This window comes from Rousettus aegyptiacus, unplaced genomic scaffold (assembly GCF_014176215.1).
Source record: "Rousettus aegyptiacus isolate mRouAeg1 unplaced genomic scaffold, mRouAeg1.p scaffold_m13_p_5, whole genome shotgun sequence".
Taxonomy (NCBI): domain Eukaryota; kingdom Metazoa; phylum Chordata; class Mammalia; order Chiroptera; family Pteropodidae; genus Rousettus; species Rousettus aegyptiacus.
Window position 1 is genome coordinate 99122192 of NW_023416308.1, and position 26193 is coordinate 99148384.

Consider the following 26193-nt stretch of genomic DNA (forward strand, 5'->3'; position numbering starts at 1 on the left):
CTGTTTAATCATTGAAGTAGATTATTATAGCTGGATAAGATTTTAGCAAACCCATTTATTTTACAGATGAGAGAACTGAAACCCAAAGAGATGAAATGATTTGCCCAGTGTCACACTGCTAATTACGGGCCATCTAGTTCTCTAGAGCATTTTGGTTCATTGTTTTTTCTTTTCTAGGAAAGTGAGTAAACTTAATTGAGGATGTCTGACAACTTTGACAAGTCCAATATAAATGAAGCAGAAAAATCAAAATCGAATGACTCTGAGCAAAGCCTTGAAGATGCTGCGGAAGGTTCTGATGAAGCTTTACAGAAAAAAATAAAGTCGGGCTCTCCTAGCACCCAAAGAGTACAAAGACCTCACTGTAAGCAGATTTGACTTTGGTTAGAGGCAATATTATCATTATTTTTGGGTAATATTTTCATTAGGCTTCCTTGTACTTGTGGCCCTGAGCTAGGTTCTAGTAATTGTGATAACATTGCCAGTAATTACCATTTAAGGATAGCAACAGTTTCTCACCTGGCAGCCTAGTCACCTTTGGGTTTTCAACTGCATGGGAATTTAAAATTGTAGAATAATGTCCAAAATGTTCCTATTTCCTCCAGCCTCTGACATTCCAATTTCTCTAAAGTGCTATGAGAAATAAGAGGGTGGAGTGCAAATTGCAGCTTTAATTAAAAGAGTGAAAAGTCTGAGAGGCAGGTTCAAGCCAGGACTGTGCTTTTGCCGGGTAAAAAAAAAATAAGGAGAGTATTTGAATGTGAGTGAGTTCACCACACCCTAACTTCTACCTTACTTCACTGCCTGGGGGCTTAGTTCCCACGAGGTTGAAGGAATTCAGTTTTTTTTTTTTCTGAACACATGTGATGAAGTCACTTCAGATCCCTGGCAGGGAACAGGCCTTGTACATGAAGCAGTGGCAATTTCCACAAGTTCCCAGCAGTTGCCCCAACTCATGTCTTTTATTACGAATGCTTAAGCTTTCTGAAGTGAGTCCAAAAATGAAAAAGTTTGAAGAGGGAGTGTCATAGTCTAAGAATGTCAGTGCCGATGTTATCTCTTTAAAGTAGAGATGATTAGTAATTTTTCATCTTTGGAAGAAGCACAAACATTTTTGCTTTTGAGGTGTGCATATTTTAAAATGATCAAAGAATGCCCTTCCCCAGGTAATTTATTAGTCAGCATACTGTTCTTATAGGAAATATTAGTGAACCTCATTTTATTATCACATAGATTTTGATAGACTACTAGGTCAAATTGTGTTCAGGGAAACATGCTGTTAATATTAGTCTATTATGCGTGTGTTAGGTCTTGTCTCCAATATGTATGGTTAGAAAGCTTCTGTTTTCTCCTTTTTTAAATAAAGAAAATACACTTATCTCTTAGGATGGTTTTAAAGATCAAATGAATTCATGTAAAGCGCTTAGAACAGTGCTTCGCACATAATAAATGCTCAATAAACATTATTTGTTAACACTACTGTTAATACTACTGTAATATTAGTCATTAATGCTACTAACATGCCATCTATTCCATCTAAAGACACGACTGATTGCTGTACTGTAGATGTATATGGCTAATGTGATAGTTTTATCATCTACAGTTGCCGATAAAGGAGGACCTTTCCTTTAGATATTCAGTCTTTCTTTGATTGATGGCCTTGTCTTTGGCACCTGTCAGTCTCAAATGGTATGACTCCAAATTAATGTCCAGCCAACGCAGGATTAAATTATCTGAATTTGTATGCAGTTAAGTCCTTAAGGCAAGAGTACTTATCCTGAGACCCATGATTAAGTATGTCAACATTTGTATGTATATGCATTTTTCTAGGAAGAAAGTCATGGAAGCTTTCATTAAATTCTCATAGCGGTTCAGCCATTTCACCTTGAACACCCCTGATCTCATCTGATCTCAGACGCTAAGCAGGGTCAGGCCTGGTTAGTACTTGGATGGAAGACCACCTAGGAAGACCAGGTGCTGTAGGCTTTAAAAAAAAAATTCTCATGGAGGTTTATACCAAAATGAAGTTTAAAATTAATGCCCTAAAATATTCCTCATGGCTTTCTTTCCCTTTCTCCTTGTGGTAATAGGTAGGTACAGGGCTATGGGCCACAGTGTAAAGACTCCTAGTCTGGGGCTCATCAGGAGGTCAGGAGGCATCACTGGCCACATAGAGCATAAATAAGAATTCACAAAATGTGAAATTAACTGTCTGCAGATATTTATCACAAAACTGTATAAATGTATAGCTGATGAATCTAAAGTAACTCTAAAATCACATCTGGAATTTTACAAATTAAAATGTAAATAGCAAAAAGCCTTTCGCCTTGCACATTATAACAGAGAGTAATATTTATGGGTAGAATTGCTATTGGTAACTATGATAGTGTGATTTATAATAAATATGTATAAAATATATTTGGTCTTTGTCCCATTTCTGGCACAGGGCTCTTAAAACCATTGGAATTTCCTAAGTGATGAGAGCTATAAAGGTGTCTTTTGTCAGTAAGGTGATTTTTGGAAGCATCTAGGGAACCTAAGGATGAGAGCTGGTTGCCAGGGGACCTAACCATGTGAATAGAGAGTTGGAACTTTCAGTCTCACTCATCCCACCACCCACCTCCAGGGAGCAGAGAGGGGCTGGAGGTTTCATCAGTCTCCAACGGCCAGTGATTTAACCAATTATGCCAATGTAATGAAGCCTCCATAAAAACCCGGAAGAGTGGAGCTCAGAGTGCTCCTGGGGTGTTGAATTCATGGAGGTGCTGGGAGAGCGGCACACTGAGAGAATATGGAAGCTCCATGCTCTTTTCTCATGCCTTTCCCTGTGCATCTCTTCCATCTGGCTGTTCTAAAATATATCTTTTTATAATAAATCAGCCATCTAGTATGTAAAATGTTTCGCTGAGTTCTGTGAGCCTCCTTGAACCCAAGAAGCGGGTTGTTGGAACTTCTGATCCATAGCCTGTCAGTCAGAAACAGAGGTGTCAACCTAGACTTGTGGCTGTTATCCAAAAGGGTATGAGAAGTCTTGTAGGACTGAACCCTTAACCTGTGGAATCTGATACTATCTCCAGGTAGATATTAGAATTGAGGTGAATTGTGGGATACCCAGCTGGTGTCTGAGAATTGCATGGTGGTATGGGGGAAACACCCTCCCCCTCCCCACACACACATGTTAGAATTTCACATACAGAACCTTGAGTAAGTGATATAGAATATTAAAAAAAGAAAAATGACTGGCTTGTAAGAATTGGTCAGCACTAATCTGAAGTGGTGATTTGATTCTAAAAGATGATTTGTTCTTTGTGTGCTCCCCTGTGTTTATGACAGCATTATTTACAATAGCCAAGATATGGAAACAACCTAAGTGTTCATCGATGGATGAATGGATAAAGAAGACGTGGTATATATGTATAATGGAATTCAACTCAGTCATAAAAAAGGTGAAATCCTGACATTTGTGACAACATGGATGGACTTTGAAGGTATTATGCTCAATAAAGTGAGTCAGACAGAAGAAAGACAAATACTGTATGATTTCACTGACATGCAGAATGTAAAACAACACCAAAACACATGAACAGACAAAAGACAAAAACGAACCCATATAGGCAGACAGCAGATCGGTGGTTACCCGAGGGGAAAGAGGGGGGACGGAGAGTGGAGCGGGGAAAGGGGGTCAGTTGTATGGTGACAGATGGAAACTAGACTTTTGGTGGTGAGCATGATGAAGTATATACAGATGTCAAATTATAATGTCGCACACCTGCAACTCATATAATGTTATAAACCAATGTTACCTCAAAAACGTTAAAAATAAATAAATAAAAAGTAAAACGCAATCTGTTGTTTAAACAGAGAGAGCTTTAGGGTAAGGATCAGCCAACTAGCTTAATATTTCCTATAAGATCTACTCCCATGTTATTTACATTCTCTGCTCGTGAAGGACCTCTGCTCTAGTGTTTAAAGACCTAGTTGACCAGTAAAAGATGCCATATGTAGATGGAAATTGTTATTCCAGCTGATATTTTCCATTTAGCATTTTGATTTATTAAATCAGGTACTCGTTAGATTAATTAGTAGATCCCAGTCATCCTTAGATAAATTGGTAACACTGAGTTCTTACATTTCTAAAATGTATGACTAGACTTTGAATTCTAGTGTCTCTATATTAATCAGTTAGTGTTTATTGTATGCATGCTGCATATCAGGGATCCAGCTGTGAACTAGACACACACAGTCTCTGTCCTCATGGAGCTCACAGTCTAGCGAGGAAGACAAAGTAACAGGGAATTTCCACAGTGGAAATTGCTTCACTATACTCACTCTATAGTAGCTGTTTGGGTGACGTTTGCCATCTGCCCTTCATAAATGCCTATCTATTTGTGTGACTAGAAGCATCTCTTTAAAGTGCATAGACTCAGATCCCAGAACACCTCAGTAAAGAAATGTAGAGAGTGTGACCATTCTAAGTTGGACTTCATTTTATTTTGGAATCTGTTCTCCAGTCTCCCAAAGGGCGTGTTTAACTTGACGGGGTTTTCAGTTTCTTTAACAGCACCAGTGGACACATGCTGCGACAGAGTTTGGCAACAGCTTTCTGTCTATATTGCATAGTAAAATAAATCCCAGGGTAAAATACATGTAACCTTACCATTTTTCATGGCTCTGAGAATACCTCAGGTTCTCGTCACAAGTTGGGGTGAAGCACATGTTGTCCAACAAATCGTATCTTTTTAAGGTCTCATTTATTAAATTGATAAATTTGAGAACCCTCAAAACAAGAAGAAAAAGTCACCCCACAGCCCTATAATTAGTATGAAATGAATAATTCCTGTGTATACAGATCTGTAACATATACCGATCACATCTTAGAGTTTTAGGTCTACAGCCATGCTACTCTGAACAACCCCGATTCCGTCTGATCTTGGAAGCTAAGCAGGGTCAGGCCTGGTTAGTACTTGGATGGGAGACCACTTAGGAAGACCAGATGCTGTAGGTGTAAAAAATAAAACAAAAATAACAAAAAGTCCTTGCAATCCGTGAGATCAACCAAGAGTTGCCTCGCCTAAAAAAAAAAAAAAAGAATTTTAGCTTTTATCTTTCTTGATCAGCTACCCTCCATTTTTAAGTCTGATTTTAAGTAGTCTAACTTGGACAGCTCCCAAAAAGTCTTTTTTCTGGTTGTCTGATATTCTCAGCACTTGGTGCAAGCTGTTTGGTCCCAGGCATGCCCAAAACACCAAAAACACATGTGCTTAGAATTCAGAAGATTCTCATCTTTCATGGAACATTCTTCAATTTTATCTTCTTTTTGCCTATTAGGAAACAATGACCCTGGAAGATTTAAGTGACTTGTTCAAGGTCAAACTCAACAGAGTCTAGAGGAAGGTGAATTTCTTCTTGATTTGCTCTGTCCATTGTATTTCATGACCAGGCAGCATATAAACCTTGTCTGTTTCTTATTACCCAAATCCCTGAAATTGTTGAAAAATAGTAAATTTACTGAGAGGACTTGGTGTGTTTCTGTTATTTTCATAAAGTCAAAATGATCAGACATTCGAAGATTTTTGCAAAACCAAAGTTAAAACAAACCTTTGGAGCCCTGGTGACGATCTCTGAATTTCTTTTTAAGAGATAAGAACTTGATGGAGTTTAATAACTCCTGATGTTTGATATTGATATAACACAGTGGAAGTTACATTTTCTGATAAATAGTAACAGAACATACTAGTTTGAAGAAATTTAATAATCAGTATGTGTATATAGTAAATTCCTCCTGGGTGCCCTAGAATTTTAAATCAATTTTATTGAGGTTTGCTTTATATATACTGCACCAATTTTACGTGTGCATTTTGATGAGTCTTGACAACTACATTTACAGTTGTGTCGCTAGCTCCACAATCGAGTTGCTAGAACATTTCCATCACCTCCCAGAATTCTCTTGTGCCTCTTGGCAGTGAATCTTCCCCCATCCTCTACCATTCCTTGGCAACCACTGATCTGCTTTCTATCACTACAACATTGCCCATTTTATAATTTTATATAAATGGAATCATAGGATATATAGCCTTTTGTATCTGCTTTTACTTGGGATAATGCTTTTAAGATCCATCCATGTTTTTGCAGGTATCAGTAGTTTGTTCCTTTTTTATTGCTGAGTAGCGATGCCATTATATTGTTATACTACAATTTGTTTTTCCATTCTGCAGTTGATAGACATTTGGATAGTTCTAGGTTTTGACTCTTAGGAATAAAGCTGCTGTTAACATTTGAGTACATGTCTTCCCATGACTGTATGTTTTCAGTTTTTTGGGGTAAAGACCTAGGAATGAGGTTGCCGGTTCATGTGGTAAGTGTATAGTTTACTTTATAAGAAACCAAAAGATGGTTTTTCAAGGTGACTGTACCATTTTGCATTCCCACCACTTATGTATGAGGGTTCCAGATGCCCCACACCTATGCCAGTATTTGGTGGGATCAGTCTCTTTAATTTTGGCCATTGTAGTAGGTGCATAATGGTATCTGGGTGTGGTTTTAATTTGCATTTCCCTGATGATAAAATAAAAAACCTACAGTTTCCCTCCTATGTGGGGAAAAACCCAGTCCTTCCTCCTGTGCTTTCCTCCTGTGTGTCTTTTGTACCAGTCACACAAAAAACTTAACTTTTGGTCACCAAATGTGTGGAGCTTTTTTCCCCCACCAAGCAATTCTCTGTGACACCAGCCGGGTATCCTACAATTCAACCGAATTCTGATATTTTACCTGGAGAGAGCATCAGATTTCAGAGGTTAAGGGAACAGTCCCACAACACTGCCCTACCCCCTTCAGATGCTAGTCGCAAGCCCAAGTTATCACCTTGCTTCTGATCAACCAACTATAGATTGGGGGTTCCAACGACTCTTTCCTTGGATTCAATTAATTTGCTTGAGCATCTCACAGAACTCAGGGAAACACTTACTTACATCTTCCAGTTTATTAAAGGATGTGATGAAGGACACAGAGAACAGCGAGATGAAGAGATATATAGCATAGGGCGAAGTCTGGGAGGGTCCTAAGCCCAGGAGTTTCTTTCCCCATGGAGTTGGATCCAGCATGGATTTGTTGGCCAATCTGAAAGCCCTCTGAACCGTATACCATTGACATTTTATGAATGGTATGATGAATTATTAACTCCATTCTAAGCTGCTCATCATGGGTTGGCCTTTCTAGTGACCAGCCCCTATCTGGGAGCAGTCCAGGAGCCCACTCGGAGTCACCTCAGCAGAACAAAAGATGCTCCAAGGGCTCTTGTACCTTAGGAATTTGCAAGGGTTTTAGGAGCCCTGTGTCAGGGTTGGGGGTCAAAGACCAAATATTAGAATGAGAGGTGCTCGTAATGTTCTTATCATTTAGGAAATTACAAGGATTTTAGAAGTTTCATGCCAGAAACTGGGGGCAGAGACCAATATATATATTTTCTATTATGTCATACTAATAATTAATGATATTAATCATTTTTTCATGCTCTTGCTGGCCATTTGTATATCTACTTTAGAAAAATGTTCATCTTTCACCCATTTCTTATTGATCATCTTCTATTTTTGAGAATTAGTGCTTTATATATTCTGGATGTAAGTCCTTTAGCAGATATATGTTTTGTACATATTTTCTGTCTGTAGCATGCCTTTTCATTTTTGTAATAGAGTCATAACAATTTTTGATAAAGTCCAATTTATCAGTTTTTTTCCTCTTACAATTTGAGCTTTTCGTATCCGATTCAAGAAATTTTGCCTGTTTTCTACTAGAAGTTTTATTGTTTTTGTTCTTATATTTAGATGTGTGGTACATTTTGAGTTAGTTTTTATTTATCATTAAGAGTCAAGAGTCTTTCTTTTACATATAGATATTGACTTATTCTAGCACCATTTGATAAAAAAAAAAAAAACTAATCTTACCTTATTAACCACATGTATACTTATATATATGTGCACATCAGCCTATTTCTGGGTCTGCTGCTCTCTTCAGCTGATCTGTATAGCTATCCTGTGCCAAAAACACAGTCTCAATTATTATAGCTTTATAATGGTATCAAAATCAGTCAGTATGAGTCCTCCAACTTTGTTCTTTTTTTTTTTTTCAAAATTGTTTTGGCTTTTCTAGGTCCTGTGCATTTTTATATAAATTTTAGAATCAGTTTGGCAATTTTAACAAAAAACCTGCTGGAGTTTTGCCTGGGATTGCATTTTATCAATATGTCAATGGAGAAGAAATTCATATCTAAATAATAGAAAATTTGTATCTAAGGTTTTGATTTATTACTTTTATTAATATTCTCTGGAAATGTTTAGAATTTGTTCCATTTTCCTAACTTCCCCATATGTGACCAAAAAAAACTGTTACCAGGCAGGATATGAATAGCTCTTAGTTTCTTTTGTGTGCGTGAGCAAAAGGAAAAAGAAAAAGAGGAAGGAAAATAACTTTTCACTTACCTAAGATCTTTGTAACTATTAAACCCTGTGCAAACCAATGATATTATTTATCTCATTTTTAGCCCTGATCCTATCAACCTGATGTAAAATGAACATTGTCATCTTCTAGGTCAGCGCTTTTCAAAGTATCATCTCTGAGACCATCAGTATCAGCTGGAGACTTGTGAGAAATGCAGGTTCTCAGGCCCCACCCCAGACCTGCTAACTCCGAAACCCTGAGAGGGAGGCCAGCAATCTGTTTTCACAAGTACCCCCCCCCCCCACACACACACACCATGATTCTGTCACAGGCTAAGAAAACTTTCTGGAAGATAAATCTCAAGCTTTATCAAAGGAGAAAGAAGTATGGAGACCAGTTATGAGGCTATTGCAGCAGTTGATACAGAAAGTGAAACCTATAGGATTTATTTATTAGGGCAGTGGAAAGGGAGAAATCAGGACTCAAGGTTTGGATTCTACAAAATTCTTTTATCTCACACTCTCTGATTTCTCCATTTGTCAGCTTTACAACTCTCACATTCAGTCTTGGTGTCCTGTACAGGGTATTGGTTTTAGTGTTGTTTGAACAGCACCTGGCACCCTAAAGTACTTGATAGTCTTTTAATTTGGGGAGATTCATTCACACCACAGTGTTAGTGGTGGAACAAAATGTGAACTCATGGGAGCAAAAGAGGAAATCTTGAATGTGTTGTTCCCCTTTTGTCATTGAGGATCAACGGGAGGCAGAAGAATTAGAAAATAAACCCTCAGTGTATTGGGAAATTGATAGTTTGTAAAAATTGGTGGTCTTAGTAAAAAATTAGGTTTCGAGTATTGGAAATGATCTCTGCTTTTAGGGTTGTAGGTTAAAAGAAAAGTGAATAAGAAATAGGTAAATTTATTATTTGAAATTGGCAGAATATTTTCATAAATAGAGACATAACCAAAACTATTAGCTGGTACCAGAACCACTGCCTTCTCCTTACTTTAATAGAAATTCTAATCTAGAGAAGCAACTCTTACACTGGGTTTTTGTTACAGCTAGTCCTCCTCGTTTTGTGACGGTGGATGAACTTCTAGAGACAGCAAAAGGAGTCACTAACATGGTTCTAGCCCATGAAATTGTAGTAAATGGAGACTTCCGGATTAAACCTGTTGAATTACCAGAAAACAGGTAAAGTGGTTACTGAGTTACTTTGTTTACTAGAATACTGTCATTTCCCAGCGTCAGAAATATTTTCTTTGCTTGATGGCATTCTGTTCACATACACCTCTCTTTTTGTATGTTGTTGCTTAAAAATATTCGTATCCTAGGAATGACTAGAGTTTGAAAGTGGATCGAAGGACCCCTGATCCTTCAAATCTAAAGAAAAGATCTGGAAATTAACTGTGGAAGTCTTTCGTGTTAGCTTCTCCCCACTAGGACCTAACTGCCTCATATTAGGTTGTTATTGCATGGTTTCATTCATTTCTTGTAACTATCAAACTGTACTGTAATTGTTGGTTTACTTGTGTTCTTTGCCAGGTTTTAAACTACATAGACAGGGACTGTGCATTATTCTCTCTCTTTCTAGCACCTGACACATATCATATTGAATCTAAAACTCTATCAAGTGTAAGGTGCGCCTTTTAAAGTGTATTGCCATAGGAAAGGAAAATCATTGCCTATTGTAAAAATGCTGTGAAAAACATTCGTGTTCTGTTAACTGAGGAGGAGGAATGGCTGCTGAATTGGCGAGCTCTAGTGTCTCCAAAATAGGCTTCTAAATATGACTGTACAAACGTTTCTTATATGCTCTGCAAAGATAGCACTTTTTTACATTAATAATGAAGAATTACTTGTTTTGCTCTCATGCTATAATGACTAGTTTTACTAAGATGTTATATACAAGTTGTTACAGTTTGGTGTCTAATTAAGCAGTCGTTTCATATATCAAATGGGAATAAGATATTTTTAGGAAATGAAGTCCTTCAACCTCTATGCATATTGAATTGTTATCTTATGCTGCTTAACCCATAACTGTCTTAGGAAACTTGGTGGTATCAGGGAAGTAAAAATTAACAACTTAGAACTTTCCAATATTCTTTTTATCTATGGCACTATCATATGCTGTTAATTGGACTAATGTCATCTGTCAAATTAGTTGAAAGTTATTCTTTACAATGAGGTACTTATTGAAATAAATCACTAACTGAAAATAAGATATGCGATCCATTGAAGTATGTCTGGTAAGTCTTTTGTTTATCCAATTTACTTTTAAAATTTATCATTGTAAACCCATCGAGTTTGTGCTTTTTAAAGTGATTTGAGGCTTAAATATTGTATTTGTTGTCTCTTCTTTTTTTCTTTTTTCTCATTTGTCTCCAGTTTGGAGAAGAGAGTAAAGGAGATTGTACATAAAGCTTTTTGGGATTGCTTGAGTGTCCAGCTAAGTGAAGATCCCCCAACATACGACCATGCCATTAAACTTGTCGGAGAGATCAAAGAGGTGAATGGAAGAGCAAATTATGGTGCTTTTTTGGTGTGTTAGGAGTATTAAACCTCTTCATGTTATTGTGCCAGAAGATTTAAAAGAAATCGGAGGATCAAGAAGTTAAATTACTTGCCAAAATGTGGTTTAAGAGTATTTTTGGCTTAATACCCTTTCTAAAAATTTCAAACAAGATATGATAAGCTAAAAAGTGTTCCTTTTGTAGATGAAAAAATGTTTATATTTTTGAAGACAATTATTTAAAGAAAACAAAAGTTATGTTATAAAATGTAGGTGATTTTATACATATTTTAATAGGTATGGACATGTTCAGTTTATAATAGCCAAAAAGTGATTCAGCCTGTGGGTTAGAGCAGGCATTAAGTGGAAGGTAGGGCTGTTTTGCAATACGGTTAGCAGCAGTATCAAAGAAGAGATGTATCCGGAAATTGGCATCTGTGGTGGGTTTACAGGCTCATGTTAATTAATGTTTTTCTTTTCTCACTTTTAACAGTGTATTCATGTTGTATCTAGTTGGTTGCTAGAGCTTAAATGGAAACTTAAATAGCTATTCTAAATGATTTGTAAACATGTTTTTCTGTAGATTTGTTAAGAGGTTAAAATACGTACAGCATTATAGGAACAATTGGTAAGCCCTTATTTGTGTAGGTGTAAATTCCTTTACCTATAATCGAAAATGATGTCTGACTAAGAAACAGACTAAACTTAGCTGTTCTCTGTTGTAGACTCTGTTATCCTTCTTGCTGCCTGGTCACACTAGACTCAGAAACCAGATTACAGAAGTCTTGGACCTGGATCTGATAAAGCAGGAAGCAGAGAATGGGGCCCTAGACATTTCCAAGCTGGCAGAATTCATTATTGGCATTATGGGGACACTGTGTGCACCTGCTCGAGATGAGGAAGTTAGGAAACTAAAGGACATTAAAGAAATAGTGTCCCTTTTCAGGTATGGGAATTGTATTGACCACCTTCAGTGTACCTAAAATAGAGAGCCTGTTCTTCACATTTAGACTTCCTCAAGTGTAGATACTTCTGCATTTTAAGACAATATAAAGAGCAAACATTTTATAAAATATAGAAAAGTAGAAAGAAGGAAAAAATTCCCCCCGAATCTTGAATTCGCCACATGCGGAGTTGTGTGCTGTGGCTGATATCATAACTCTTGCTGAAGAGGAATGCCTGGCGCGTCCCTGCTGGCAGGCTGTGTGATAGATGCCACCAGACCTGTGGCTACGGTGGCCCCGTCTGTCTCACTGTTAGCTGAAGCTCAGAAGACCTTCTGGAGGGCGTTGCAAGCCTGACTTTTTCTATTAACATTATACTCTAATCATCTCACTTGTTTTTTAATTGAAAGTGTCATTGAGCGCATCGCATATTTACATGGAATTACGAGAAATAATACAGTAAACTTTATCCAGTTTTCCCCAGTGGTAGCATTTTGTAAAACCGTAGTGTTAAGATCTGACGTCATTTAGCTTTTCTATTTTACTTGTATACGTCAGTGTGTGCATATTAATTTTATATGATTTAATAAAATTTTGCCACCTATGTAAGTTTCTGTATCAGCTACCACAGTCAAGATACTGAACAGTTTTAACACCACAAAGGTCTCTTGTATTATCTTTTTATAACCAATTTATACCAGTTTAAAAAATTCCCCATAAGCATGTTCTATGCCTGCAAAGTATTCATTGGATATAATGAAGTTTTTCTCTGTTAAGATGGACAATTAGATTATGTATAATTATTTACTATTTAACTCTGCAATGAACATCTTTGTGTACAGAACTTTTTTCTGTATTTTAGGTTATTTTCCTAAAGATAGGTTCTTAAAATGAGATGACTATCAAGTCTGCACATTGGGTACATTCAGAGTGTGAAACAGCAATTATGCCACCTGAACTAGAACATAAAACATGCCCTGAAACTAAAAGAGACTCGGTAAGAGGAGAGGTGAAAGGAGAGAGTCATTATTTTTTTCTTTCCTAGGATAGCGAATTGACCTGTGTGAGAGTAGAGACCCAGTGGCGAGCTCTCTGCCCTGAACCTCTCTGGTTTTGGGCTTCTTCCTCTTCTGCGGTCACCGTGAGGGCTGACCCAGAGCTGAGGGATTCATTCCAGTCTAGACAGGCAGTGGGGGTAACTGTGTTTGCTTGGGGGGTCAAGGGTGGAGATGTAGGACAAAAAGCAGCTTAAAATGTGCAGTCTTTTCAAACCATTATTTAAATTTTTATGTTTTCTAAGTATGTTTTTCTTAATTGTCTCATGATTTTACTAACTTTTCTTGCTACTCTTTCTGAGATGAGAAGACTATCTCAAATCTCATCTTTTTTTCTTGTTAAAACAATATTTATTTTACAAGTTCTGAATCTTTTTATCTCTTTTCTTTTAGGGCAATTTTTTCTGTGTTGGACCTAATGAAAGTGGATATGGCAAACTTTGCTGTCAGTAGCATTAGGCCACATCTGATGCAGCAGTCAGTGGACTACGAAAGGAAGAAGTTTCAAGAGCTTTTGGAGAAGCAGCCGAGTATGTTTATGCTTTGTGGTATTCTTTTGTTGTCTGTGATTTTTTTTTTTTTTATTTTAGTTGCTGTAGCTTGTATAACATTATTGTCTTTAAAACAAAACTAAAATCCAATAAGAGGATACTCTAATTTGAACACAGAAAAAAGCACAAGACATTAGGACTTGAAAAGAAAATTTAATTGACAAGTAACAGAAGTATAAGTAGGACATAAAAATAGAAATTTGAAAGAATGAAGAAGTCCTAAATGAAATAGGTTTTTTAATGAAGGCACAAGTTTGAGACAAATTTTATGCTTGACCTTGATTTTAAAAACATGACAAACCTCCTGTGATGATGAATTCGCTTTTCTCCTCCCTGCGAGGTGGTAAATCAAGAAATTTCACTTTGCTTCTCTTTTATATTCATAAATCTTCTCTTTTCAGACCCCAAAAAAGTCTTATTTTTATGAATCTCTCAAATGACAGCAGGAATTTTGCATTTCTAGGGTGCTTTTTTTTGTCTCTGTATTGGCAGCTGATGTTCTGGGTAAATTGCAGTCTTTGTATCCAATTTATTATGAGTTTTGTTTAGCCTCCAACTTTGTTGGTTGTAAGATGAAAATGGCAGTCTCTGGATAGATGGTGTTGCCTGACTAGAATAGTTAATTCAGCCCTGAGCAGTTGTTCATTCAGCCCCAGATGGAGAAGTCTGAGATGGTGCTGGGGGTTAGGAGGAGAAGGAAAGAGCTGGGTAGAAGTAGCAGCATTAGAAAGAAGATTGGATAATGTTTATTACATCACGGGTGTATGCGCATAACCACACAGAGCCCTCACACAGTAAACCTGTGAAGTAGGCCACATTTTTTAACTCCATTTTGCAAATGTGAACATAGATTTTGAGAGATTTTTGACCAGAACTGATTGACTACACAGCTCAGTCCCTCAGCCAGTATCGTATTGCCCCTTAGGAGACATCCAGGATTGCAGTTTGGTAGACCGAAGAGCCTTAGTGTGAGAACCAGAGGCCAGCCCCCCGGGACCAGTGAAGCATACACTGCCGGAGTGGAATGCCGTCCCTGAGCTGGTCAGTCTAGTGCTCATGGCTCACGGCTGCTGAGCTACAGAGTGCTGTCGGCAAAAGCTAAAGGGAGAGTCAAGCTCAAAAATAAGAGCCCGGTGTATTTCTGTCGAGGGGACCAGAGGTGCATCCTCTGGCAGCCATGAAGAGTGAATTCCAGCCGTGGCCTTGGCTGCCCACTGGTTTTAAGGTGGATTCCACTGGCAGAGCTGTAGCATGTTCCAGGGCCTGTTAGAGGTTTTTTTTTGTTTGTTTGTTTTTTTGCTCAGATGATGTGCACAGAAAGCTCATCTTCTTTCTCTTATGTCCCTCAGAGCCTCTCATGCATTACTCAGCCTAGAAAAGTAGAGAGAGCATAATGGTAGATGAAAGACAGCTGAGGTTCCTTTAACAGCGCTCCAAGTGCCGCGTGATAGACATCAAACACATGACAGCTCACCTCCCGGAAGGCTAAAAGTGAACAAGATTGATACAAGGCCAAGATCTGTCAAAGAAAAGCCAGGGTGGGAGAGAAGAGGGCCAAGGTTGGCGGAACATCCTTAGGTGGCAAGGCCTGGCTCCATGCTTCATACTCACTACCTTGTTCAGTCCTCACAACAGACTGTGACGTGAAGTTGTACTTTATCTTAGGAATCTACTGTTCAGACAGATTAGGACTTGCCTAACTAAGATCACTGAGCCAGTAATTGGCAATATTGTGATTTGAAGCGAGATCTGTTGAGTTCTGTTTGATTCCAAAGTCCGTGCTCTATACCATTACCACACCTCCAGAATGAACTTTTCTAAAGTGATTCCGAGAAGCATCTCTCCTGAATGTCATAGTAATGTTCACAGCCTTGTTTTTCATAGATTCCCTGGACTTTGTTACTCAGTGGTTGGAAGAAGCTGCAGATGACCTCATGAAGTATAAAAAAGCCCTTCCGGGTGGAGGAGGGGCTGCTGGCTCTGGGGACGGTCCTGTGCCAAATCCTGTTGCTGTCCAGAATTATGCCTACCTGAAGCTTCTGAAATGGGACCACCTCCAGAGACCTTTCCCTGAGGTAGGTGCTGCAGAGCGGTCTAACTACGTGTGTTCATTTCTTTTCATGCTGCCGAATTAAAAAAAAAAAAAGTTTTATTATAATTCATATGCCAGAAAATTTCTTCGTTTTAAATTGTACAATTTAGTGGTTTTTACTATGTTCACAGAGTTATGTGACCATTACCACTATTTAATTTCAGAATATTTTCATCACCCCAAAAAGAAGCCCTGTACCCATTAGCAATCATTACCCTTTCTCCTCTTCCCCAGCTCCCCGGCGACCACTAATCTGCTTTCTGTCTATGGATTTGCCAATTCTGGACATTTCGTATAAGTGGAAACATACAATTTTGGCCTTTCGTGTCTGGCTTCTTTCACAAAACATAATTTCCATCCATGTTGTAGCATGTATCAGTATGCCATTCTTTTTTTTTTTTTTAATTTCTTTTTTATTTTTTAGTTGTACTTTCCTTATTGTGGTGTTTTTAAGTGTGCAGTTACTGCAAATAAATGCTTTGGTATATAGACTCCCCCCTCTTTTTTGAGGGCAGTAGCCTCAGATACTGCTACTTCTCTCAGTATCTTATATAAGTTCCTTTTTTTTCCCCCCCAGGACATTGTAAACTTAAGACTTCACCTCTTGCCTCTGAGTTCCTTGTTTTGTGCCAGAGGAGGCTCTAAAGAGGATGTTGACTTGGGGCGGGGGGCTCGGGGGTGGTTCCTTTCTGAATAGTGGTATGTATGTTCTTCCCAGAAGGGCAATTCTCAGCCTTTAAAAAATGGCTGTGGGGAGGCTGGTGTTTTCACTGGGGACAGATGTCTACTCTGGGAATTGATCCTTGGGAATCTTTTGCATCCTCAGCTCACATACTGCATACTGTCGGGAGGCATCAGAGTAGGGACACTGCAGTTTAGCAAAGTGAAGTCAAAAAAAAAAGGCTGATGAGACCCCGTTGAAGTATCTGTGTTTGACAATACAGAAGTCTCAGTCTTCAGAGATAGTGTTTACTTCCTGAGAAGAATGCCTGGCTAAGGCCCCACATGGTTACTGTCTTGATTTGGTGTGTCAGTTTCTTATAGTAAGAACAGTCCTTAAAGTTTATTTGATTAACCCATAAAAACTCAGACCAGAAGTCATTTATCTCCTCAGCCTCTCCACTGTTCTTTCCCTCACCCCACACAGTGGGCTTTGTCCTGGTCGGACCTGGGGGTGTCTTTAACACAGGCACACAGTCATGGAAGGTCACTCACTGACTGCTTTCTAGGAGGCTTTTTTGATTGTTGTCTGTCATTACTACTTTTTCTGTTTACTGTTTATTTTTCTCTTTATTCACTTACCAGTTCTTGAGAGCCTCCTTTGTGCTAAGTACTGAGGGTGATAAGTATAAGCTCTCTTGCTTCGTACCTATCTAATGATATAACTTCTATTTATCGAGTGTTGCCTCCGCCAGCCACTTTACACGCATGGTCTCTTTTCATCTCTCTAACAACGCCGTGAAGTAGGAATCCTCATAGGGCTGAGTTGAAAAATCTTGTGTGAGGCTATGCTGCCTTTAAATGACAGAGTCTGGATTCACACCCAGTCTGCCGCAGCCTTTTTAAGGAAGAAAGGGCTCTGAGATGGAAGGATAAATGACACACGACTCCCTTATGGATCTGAAAGGACTAGAAAATCAGAGGTGTGGGGAGAGGGGGCTGCGGCCCCACTGCCCTCTGCTGGCCAGCCCAGATCTGCAGCTTGTAGATGATTTCTGTTGTTTTCGTTACAGACTGTGTTGATGGACCAGTCTCGCTTCCAGGAGCTCCAGCTCCAGCTGGAGCAACTGACCGTCCTGGGAGCCGTGTTGCTGGTTACGTTCAGCATGGCAGCCTCGGGAATTTCCAGCCAGGCTAACTTCGCTGAGAAACTCAAGATGATTGTGAAGATTCTGCTAACGGATATGCATCTGCCGTAAGTGACTAAGGCTTTAATGGGTGGATGAAGGGCAGCGGGGCAGAGAGTATGCTGGAGCAGGGCTCTCCCAGTGTAAGGCGGAATGCAGGGCCACTGTCTCGCAACTGAGAGGAAACCGTGCTCTCCGATGTCCTTCACCCCAGCATAATTTATTCAGGGTCATTCAGGGCCACTAGGATAGTGGCCTTCAAATGTTTGTGAGCAGGATACATAGTAAGAAATTTATTTTCTATGGTGCCCTAGTACACACTTGGATACATATGTAACTGAAATAAAAATTTTACAATGTGAAACTTACCCCAACTATGCTTAATACATCCTGATATTTCAATTTTATTCCATTAAAAAAGTACTGGTTGCTCCCTACTAAATTGCTTTCACAACCAACTAACCATTTGGACAACACAGCCCTAGGGTAAGGTCATATAAGAAATAAGCTATAGTCCTCAGAGTTGCATGTATGCAATCAAGTTTTCTTCCCTTTGTACATTCTTCATAGACATTTCGTGATGGATATAAGTGGATTGTTTTATCAGCCAGCATTAATCCACACTTTTGAGGGCAGCTTCTGTAACTGCTTCTGCAGTTAAGTCAGATTAGGTGATTTATGTGGTTTACAGCATTTAGAATATTTTTGCATGGTTCTAATTAAACACTACACCTGACTAGGTGCACAAAGCATGCATGTGTTAAGTGCAATGAAGGGCATGTCCACATGTTGTGACTGGGGGTTCAAAAGTCTTGGCTTCGGCCAGGAGGGTGTTTGCTGAGCTGAGGCCTGGGCTGAGGCCCTTGCACAGGTGTAACCTTGCGCTGTCACCTAGGACCCCCTCCAGCAGAACTGCTCTGTCAAAGCTGCTGATGAGAGGGGCCCTGCCAGGTGTTCCCTTAGGAGTCCATCCACTGCTGTGTTCACCCTGGCAGGCAGCAGCTGGCACAGACTTGGCAGCAGGAGTGAGTCCTGGGGCTCGCACACTGGCCCCAGTCGTTCTGCTGTACAAAGAATCTAGACCCGGAGCAAAGGCAGTTGCCTTCTTTTGGGATTCCCATCAGCAGGATGCTCTAGGAGAGTCTAGGGGCCCTGGGAAATCCTGGTGCTAATTTTCTTAACTTTTGGATTTCAATATTATTTATTCTTTTAAAGCAGTTAATACGCTTACATGTTTCAAAAATCAAAAAGGAAAAAAGTCATCTAATGAAGTTTCTCTCCCACACCTGTCCCACAGCTACCACATATCTGGATTCTTGTGTATTGCTCCCAAGGGATTCAAGATATTCTTAAGTCAATTTCAGGCTTATTTCACTACACAGATACTAGCAAGAAGTTGGGTTTTGGGTTGTTGGTCCTGATGTAATCCTTTCCCACTGCCTTTTCTAGCAGAGACGGAGACAGAGAGAGAAAGAGGAGAAAGAAAGGAAAAGTAAGTCCCTCAGTCAGGTGTACATGGCCTGAGACATTAGGGACAGGGAAGAGAATCTCACATTCTTCCTTTGACTACACCAGTCCATGATTGGTTATTGTGACTGTTATCAGGATGTTTGAGCTGGGTAGGTGTGCACTTTGTTTATTGGTTTTTTTCTTCCCTGGCTTCTCCTTTCCCTTCTCTGCTCAAGCTCCTTCCATTTGAAGGATGCCCTGACTATGGTCGGGGAGAAAGTCTGTCTAGAGGTGAACAGCTGCCTATCCCTGTGTGGGTTCACCCCCTTTACCACAGACAAGGAGACCGTGCTCAAGGGCCAGATCCAGGCCGTGGCCAGTCCCGACGACCCCATCCGCAGGATCATGGGTATGTTTGGGGGAATGCAGGATGCGGGGATGTGCCCTCGGAGAGGCTGGCAGAGAGGTCCCTCTGAAGGGATCTAAAGGGGTTTTGATGGATTATGAGTGCTGGTGAGTGAGGAGAGAGTAATTAATCACCATAGTGCCATTAGGGGGACCCAGAGTTTTGGACAAGTGACTTGTCAGCCATCATTACTCTGAAGGCTCTGACTGGAATCACAGGCCATGGTTCAAAATCCTGCTCTAGCATTGTAAAATATTAGAAAATATGTATATTGGTCTTTCCCCCAGGTTCCTGGCCCAGAGCTCAGAAAACCCTTGTAATTTCCTAAGTGTTAAGAGCACTAGGAGCATCTTGTGATCTAATATTTGGTCTTTGACCCTGGTTCCCAGCTAGAGCTCCTAAATCATTCAGAATTTCCTGGGTGGTAGGAGTGTCTTTTCTAGTCAGAGAACTTGATGCGCTCCTGGATGGAGCTGGTCACCAGAAAGACCAAGCCATGATTAGAAGCTGGGAATTTCTGGCCCTTCCCCCATCCTCCAGAGAGAGGAGAGGGCCTGGAAATGCCTACCCTTGAAGCCTCCATAGAGAGGACTAGGGGATAAGGTATATTAAGTGCCCACCATAGTAGCTAGCAGCACATAGTAAGTAGTCAATAAAGAGCTGTTATTAAAAAAAAATATATTACTGTTGTATTCGCTGTTACTTTTCCTCATCACAGCAGTGGCACTGTGAAAAATTCTGTTCACTGGTGGATCAAGGAATGCAATGTTTAGCTAAGTAAAAAAATTCAGATATATCTTTAACGTAATTTAATTTTTAAGTCCTTCCTCACCTCCTTTGTGATACATATTCAATATATAAATAATGAAAAATGAGCAGGCTTCAGGCAAAAGCTGAATAATCCATGGTTATCAGACTTCAGGTGGGAGTAGAAGGTTCAACCAGAGACATGGGCCTACTTCCAATACTATGAGCGCTTTGATTTTTTAAATTCTTAACTAATATTTTATGAAAATATTAGATCCATTACATGGATCGATGGCTTTTAAATTAGGTTGTTTTATCTCAGCTCAGCATGGGTCACGGTTTCCTTTGTGGATCACTCAGGAGGAGCCTCTTGAAGACACAGCAGGGCCCTCGGTGTGATTGCCCTGCAACTGACCAAGGGCTGGTGAGCTGCTCCGTGTCCTGCCATCTGGTGGTTTAGTCATAGCCAGTTATAGACGTGGGCATAAAAACCAGCCCTCGGGTAGCACTGAGACAAGGATCTCTATTTCTGGGTGAGGCTCCCAGCTCTGGGAACCTTAAAAAAAAACAAACTCACTTTGGAACAGGAATGATCAGACTCTTCGGTCAGCAGTTTCTGTCAGTGGGTTACTGGGTTCCGAAGGGTGAGAATTATTTGCAATTGAGAGGGTTCCCCAGCACAGCGTGTGGGTGTGTAGTTTGAAAAAGCCCATTCAATATAAAGGTCCCTATTGCTTTTGTAATCAAAGCTACAAGAAGTGTGGCACACACTCTTTTTTGGCTGATGAAAATACACAGGAGAGTGCAGAAGCGTCATAGGGGGGAGTGGGCTAAAACAGCATCAACCGGAATTATTTCTCAGAGCGGGACAAGCCAACAGATGCCGACAGCCCCACGGCCCTCCATGGCAGGCATTACGGAAGGAAGCGCACGCTTCTTACATGTGGGCTTCGTGGGAAAAGACAGATCACAAGCCCACAGCGCTGGAATCTGTGATCAGCCGTGCTGGTGTTGGTCTCAGTGCCTTACTTCTCTGAGAGCAGAACCTGTCACCACCGTAGTCTCCCTTTATGCGTTCACACATTTATTCTTGCTTTCCAAATGTATTCTGAGTTGTGACCGGGCCCAGGTTTCATGCCAGACACTGTGCTGGATGCTGGGGAGAGCATGATGAATAAGACAAGCGTGGTTCCTGCCCTCACGAAACTAACCATTAGAGGGGGAGGGGAAACTACACTGTTCGGAAGTACAAGGTGCAGTGGGTGCCTGGTCCAGGCAGTGGTCAGGAAAGACTCTCCTGAAAAGGTGATTTTTAAGCTAAAAACTGAAGCATAATGAGAAGTTTGTAAAGTCGCCCTAAACAAGAAACAACCAACTGCTTTTTTTTCCTATCACAGATGCCCGAATCCTGACCTTCTTAGAAACCTACCTTGCCTCAGGTCATCAGAAGTCATTGCCCGCAGTACCCGGGGGATTGGGTCCAGTCCAAAAAGAGCTAGAGGAAGTTGCTGTTAAATTTGTTCGCCTGGTCAACTACAACAAGATGGTCTTTAGTCCCTACTACGATGCAATCCTCAGTAAGATCCTTGTCAGAGCCTAGCACGTATGCTCCTACAGCAGCCGTGTGATCGATCAATCTACTCAACTCAGAATATGTGTTCTCAACTATGATAGTGCTTTGGAAAATGGCTATTTAGTACATTTCTATTTAATAGTATTGATTACAAAAGGAAGAATATTATATATCACTGTTGAAAAGACTTGTTGAAAAATGCACTGAATTCTATTTTGAGGGTTTATATTTATGAGTGCAAGTTTACAAATCAAAGAAGCGTTTTCTTTGCGTTTCATAGGTAGCATTCAGCTTTTAAACAGTTGACTGCCGTGTGTCTCCTCCCTTACCCCTGGCATCCTGATTGTATCTGCCTCTCCCTAAAGGCTGGGACCTCCCTTTTGCCATCTGGGTAATTTTTCTTTCAAACACTCAAGAGTACCTGACAGCCAGCCAAGGACAAAAGAAACAGCCGTGGCCGTGTTTAGATTCTTGCCGCCCTCGCACAGCCTCCCACCTGTCATCCCGCCAGGTTATTCCGCGTTAGCAGGACAACGTGCAGTCTCACGGCCTTTTCCCACCCCATTTATTGCTTTCTCCCTGTCTGACCTAGCCGGAGCCCCAGAGCCTTTTTGTTGTAGAGGAGTTACTTGACTTTAAAAAGCTTATTCTTTTATACAGAATTATTCCTGAGCCTTGATGATAGCAGTTATGACTCATGGGATCTAGAGAAAGGAAACTCTTTAACTTTCAAGTGTTGAAAGTCGAGAAGGAAATACATACATATATATATATATATATTTTTTTTCTTTAAATATATGTCAGTATAATATAAAAGAAGTAAATGTCTGGAGTTTTTATGGAAAAATTCACTCTGACACAATACATAGATATTGGTTGGATAACAATCCCAGAATTAGAGTTACATGTTTTCAGATAAAATAGGATAAGTTTACTTACTTCTTTGATAAGGAAGTCATAGATAATCCTGTTTCGAGCAGTATTTTTTGAGGAACTTCAGTGACCAGAATTCCTGACGTATCCTATGACTGAAAGGGAAGTTTGGATCTTACAGATGACCTGGTCTATTAAAAAAATAAACGTGTGCATATGTATATTTCAGACAGAGACATAATATTAGAAGCAGAGCCATGAAGTTGCTGGAGGGATCCCCAATTGCCAAAACAGCAGAGGGTGAAGTACTGCAAGGAATCCCTTTATTAAAGGCAATGAGGGGTGGGGTGCAGTGAGGGACAAGGTTGGAGGCAACCTGAGAAACATTTACCATGTAGACCGTCCAGCGATACCAGGCTTCCGAGGAGTGAATGGTCATACTAGGGGGAATGTGATTTCTCCAAATACATGTTACATGTTTTTTTTACTTGCAGTCAGAACTATATGCTGCATTATGTGGTCAGAAATCATATTATTAAAGTTTTGACTCAAGGACCAATCTTCCCTGGTTTCATTGGAAAGGGATAAAAAGTTCAGTACCTAGGAGTTTTAAAGAACAAAATCGTATCTTTTATAGTGTGCTCAATGAGGCCACTCTTGGAATCGCTTCTGGCGGTAGGTTGCTCTGTGGCAATGTGCTCATGGGCTGCGTGATACCAGGTTCCGGGCTGAGAAGCATCCGGGCAGCACTCGGCCTGCCACAGCCTTGGCGTGTTTGGGATACTTTCTCCCTCTCCCTCCAAGGACGAAGGAGAGGAGCTTTACCCCCAAACACACCGGGTAGAGCACCACCTCCTGCAGTTATTCTTCCTAAATCTCAAAAATGCTTGTTTTTGCTTTCTGTTGTAAGAGTTACCTCTCACACAATTTTTTTTTCCCGCTAACAAGTTCCTAAATTGACAAAGTTTGGACAGTTTGAAATCTTAGCGCATATAGTATAACAGAGTTTCACAGACTCTCAGGACGCCCCCACCTTAGTTTCCACTGGTGGAGTTGTGTGGCCAAAGTCAAAAATGAAGGAGGCAAAGTTCACAATCAAAATATTCATATTGAATTGTTTTGTTGTTGCTCTTTGAAGATAAGTGAGCTAATTTTCTTCCTGGAATCTCATAGGATTATCACTAAGGGCCAGGAAAATTCACTTAGTTCATTTAGTCACTCAGGAAATGTTTATTAATTAAGCATCTACTTATAACTCCTTCCTACAGCTCTCTGGCTCCTCCTCCAAGACAAAATATCCTTATGGCATATAAATTATCCTGCATTGAATTGGTTCTATATCCTGCATATGGATTGGATTTAACATGATTTCCTGCCTAACAGGTTTGTGTAAACAAGTGTCTTTTACAAAAACGCTGAGTTTATTTGGATAGAACTGACAGCCTTGAGAGGAGGTCAATATCAACGTCTCAGATTTATTCGATAGTCTCCTGAATGGATGGATGAATGAATGAATGAATGTCTGGAGCAGTAATTACTGCTTTGTCCGCATTCAGTTGGGTAGACGGGTAAAAGGATTATCAGTCTAGGTGTTTTTTTTTTTTTAAATGTCATTACTTTTAAAGCTAGCTGTGAAATGTGATTGTTTATATAACCATGTAACCCAACTATGTTTCAGGTAAGAACCACACTGCTAGGATGTCTTGTCAATTAAATGCAGTAGACAGATGTATGAGGACTTTTTTCTCTGTGAAGAAAAGTTATTAATCAGTTTGACACAATAAGCATATCAGGTAGACATACAGGCTGACTATTGTAAACGGGTTATTCAGCAGTTGTTTTGGGAGCAGTACTTGTTTTCATTTCTCCAAGGCCTTGAAATTCCTGGGAATAAAGGGGTGTCGTTGCCACCAGCTTTTCTGGTGATTTCCAAAGGGAATAGGTGTTTACTGTTTGATTTCCAGTGACCTTTTGGCATGCCCTGATTTGTATATATAACATTTGTCTCTTTTCATTTTGAGGCATGCAGGTAGAGTGGAAAGATGGGGAGCTGTCAAAGAGTTCTGATCCCATTTCTGTTACTTACTAGCTGGGGCAAATCAGGACCTTTTACTAACACCTATAAAACGAAAGAACTCGACCTTTAAGCGCCTTTCCAGCTCTGAAGTTCTGTGATAAATCTGACTGGAATAACTTCATTAGACTGCAGTAGGATTGTACACGAACTCCTGATTTAGAGGAAGGTCTGAGTTTGAGTCCTCTGTTGCCTTCTTTACTGGTTTTATGATATTGGCTAGTCAGTCTCTCTAGGGCCTCAATGTTTTCTTCTGTAGAATGGGAACACTACTAACTCAAACTACTTGTATTAAATTTGATAATGGATATTAGAATTTTTGTACATGGGCAAGGATTATAAATTGCTTTATTAACAACCAAGGAGAGCACATAACCCTCTACTTGTCCATCTGTTATCAACTGTCGGTGTCCTGCCTCCCTTTAGTCACGCACATTTCACAGGACTGTAGGGACAGTTTTCTTCCTATCCTGCTTCCAAACTTATTTTCTTTCATCATCTCTTCTGTGCTAGAGCTGCAATTTCACCTGATCTCCCAACATCCACCCCACCCCAGTGATTTCTCCTTATCTCCACCTGTTATTATTTGAACTAAATGAATGCATGAAACGAACAAAGGAATGGATGGCTGAATAGTATTGGATGATGGGCTATAATACATATGTAAAAGCATTGTCTCATTGGAAACATAATCTAAATAAAGAACTATAATGTTTGCAATTGTGTATTTAAATTGGAGTTTGATTAAATAACTATTTTAATGGATTAGCCTTTTTTTTCATAGTATGCAAAGCAACTTGATGGGATGAGGGGAGGGGAAAGCCTTTAAGCCCAATAAGTTCTTTTACCCCATCAAGTGTTCACTGATGCTTTCAGAAATAGCTAGAGCCCCCAAAAGTTACTCTCGGAAACTTAAATAGGGCAGAATTCTACTTAAAACTGCCCCACTATGGGTTTCTGTCATACGTGACTGTATTGCCTTCCGAAATGAAGAACCAGAACTAACTTATAGGCCCAGTTTGATGGAGCATCGCTTATTTATTGGAGTTAGTGGCAATAGGCGATGTCACCATTTTTAGGTTTGTCTTATATGAACTAAACACTGAGAACCTTTAAGTACAACATCTAAAAAGCAAACTTACAATTGAAGTAACAGTTTTTTTCTGTCTTTCTCATTCATGTTGCCTCTGCTTTTTAAAGCACTGTCTTCCTTATGCTCACAGCAGAACTTTAGTCAGGGCTCAGGCAGGGAAGAAAATTTAGTAAAGTGCCAAGTTGTTTTTCTTGACTTTTATGTCCAAAGCTTGGTAAGCTGACACTGCTGTTGAGTATTTTAGATCAGTAAAATAGTTTTGAAGTTTTGTTACTTAGTATGAATTATCTTTTAAGATGTATGAATTTTTTATTAAAGAAAATATTTCACTTGCCAAATGTTACAAGGAAAAACTACAAACTTCATCAAGTTTGTTTTGGGAATTGAAATGTAAAAACCCAAAATTTGTTAACATGGCAATTTTACTTTTACTATTATGTAAATGAATTCTTAGTTTTACATATTAAGTATTGGCCAATAAAGGGTTTTAAATTAGAAAAAAAAAATTCATAGTTATTGACCAAGGCCAGTATGTTGACACAAG

At 39.7% G+C, this 26193-nt stretch overlaps 1 protein-coding gene and 2 pseudogenes across 8 annotated transcripts in view; all 3 read left to right on the top strand.

The window, feature by feature from the left end:
* TCP11L1 (t-complex 11 like 1) overlaps nucleotides 1-25276 on the top strand; it is a 28165-nt gene extending 2889 nt beyond the window's left edge. For 5 of the 8 annotated variants that reach the window (XM_036220272.1, XM_036220268.1, XM_036220270.1 and 2 more), the window contains 9 exons: nucleotides 178-364; nucleotides 9495-9627; nucleotides 10822-10942; nucleotides 11671-11891; nucleotides 13338-13474; nucleotides 15365-15570; nucleotides 17321-17502; nucleotides 19120-19292; nucleotides 21434-25276. In XM_036220272.1, the coding sequence (XP_036076165.1) occupies nucleotides 202-364; nucleotides 9495-9627; nucleotides 10822-10942; nucleotides 11671-11891; nucleotides 13338-13474; nucleotides 15365-15570; nucleotides 17321-17502; nucleotides 19120-19292; nucleotides 21434-21636 (1539 nt within the window). In that variant the 5' untranslated portion in view covers nucleotides 178-201 and the 3' untranslated portion in view covers nucleotides 21637-25276. Of the gene's footprint in view, nucleotides 1-177; nucleotides 365-3414; nucleotides 3506-9494; nucleotides 9628-10821; nucleotides 10943-11670; nucleotides 11892-13337; nucleotides 13475-15364; nucleotides 15571-17320; nucleotides 17503-19119; nucleotides 19293-21433 lie in introns of those variants that run through there. The other 3 variants (XM_016147101.2, XM_036220274.1, XM_036220273.1) reach the window with 3 other exon arrangements.
* LOC118603638 lies at nucleotides 1868-1986 on the top strand (annotated as a pseudogene).
* On the top strand, nucleotides 4887-5005 carry LOC118603413 (annotated as a pseudogene).
* Nucleotides 25277-26193: the final 917 nt, after the last annotated feature.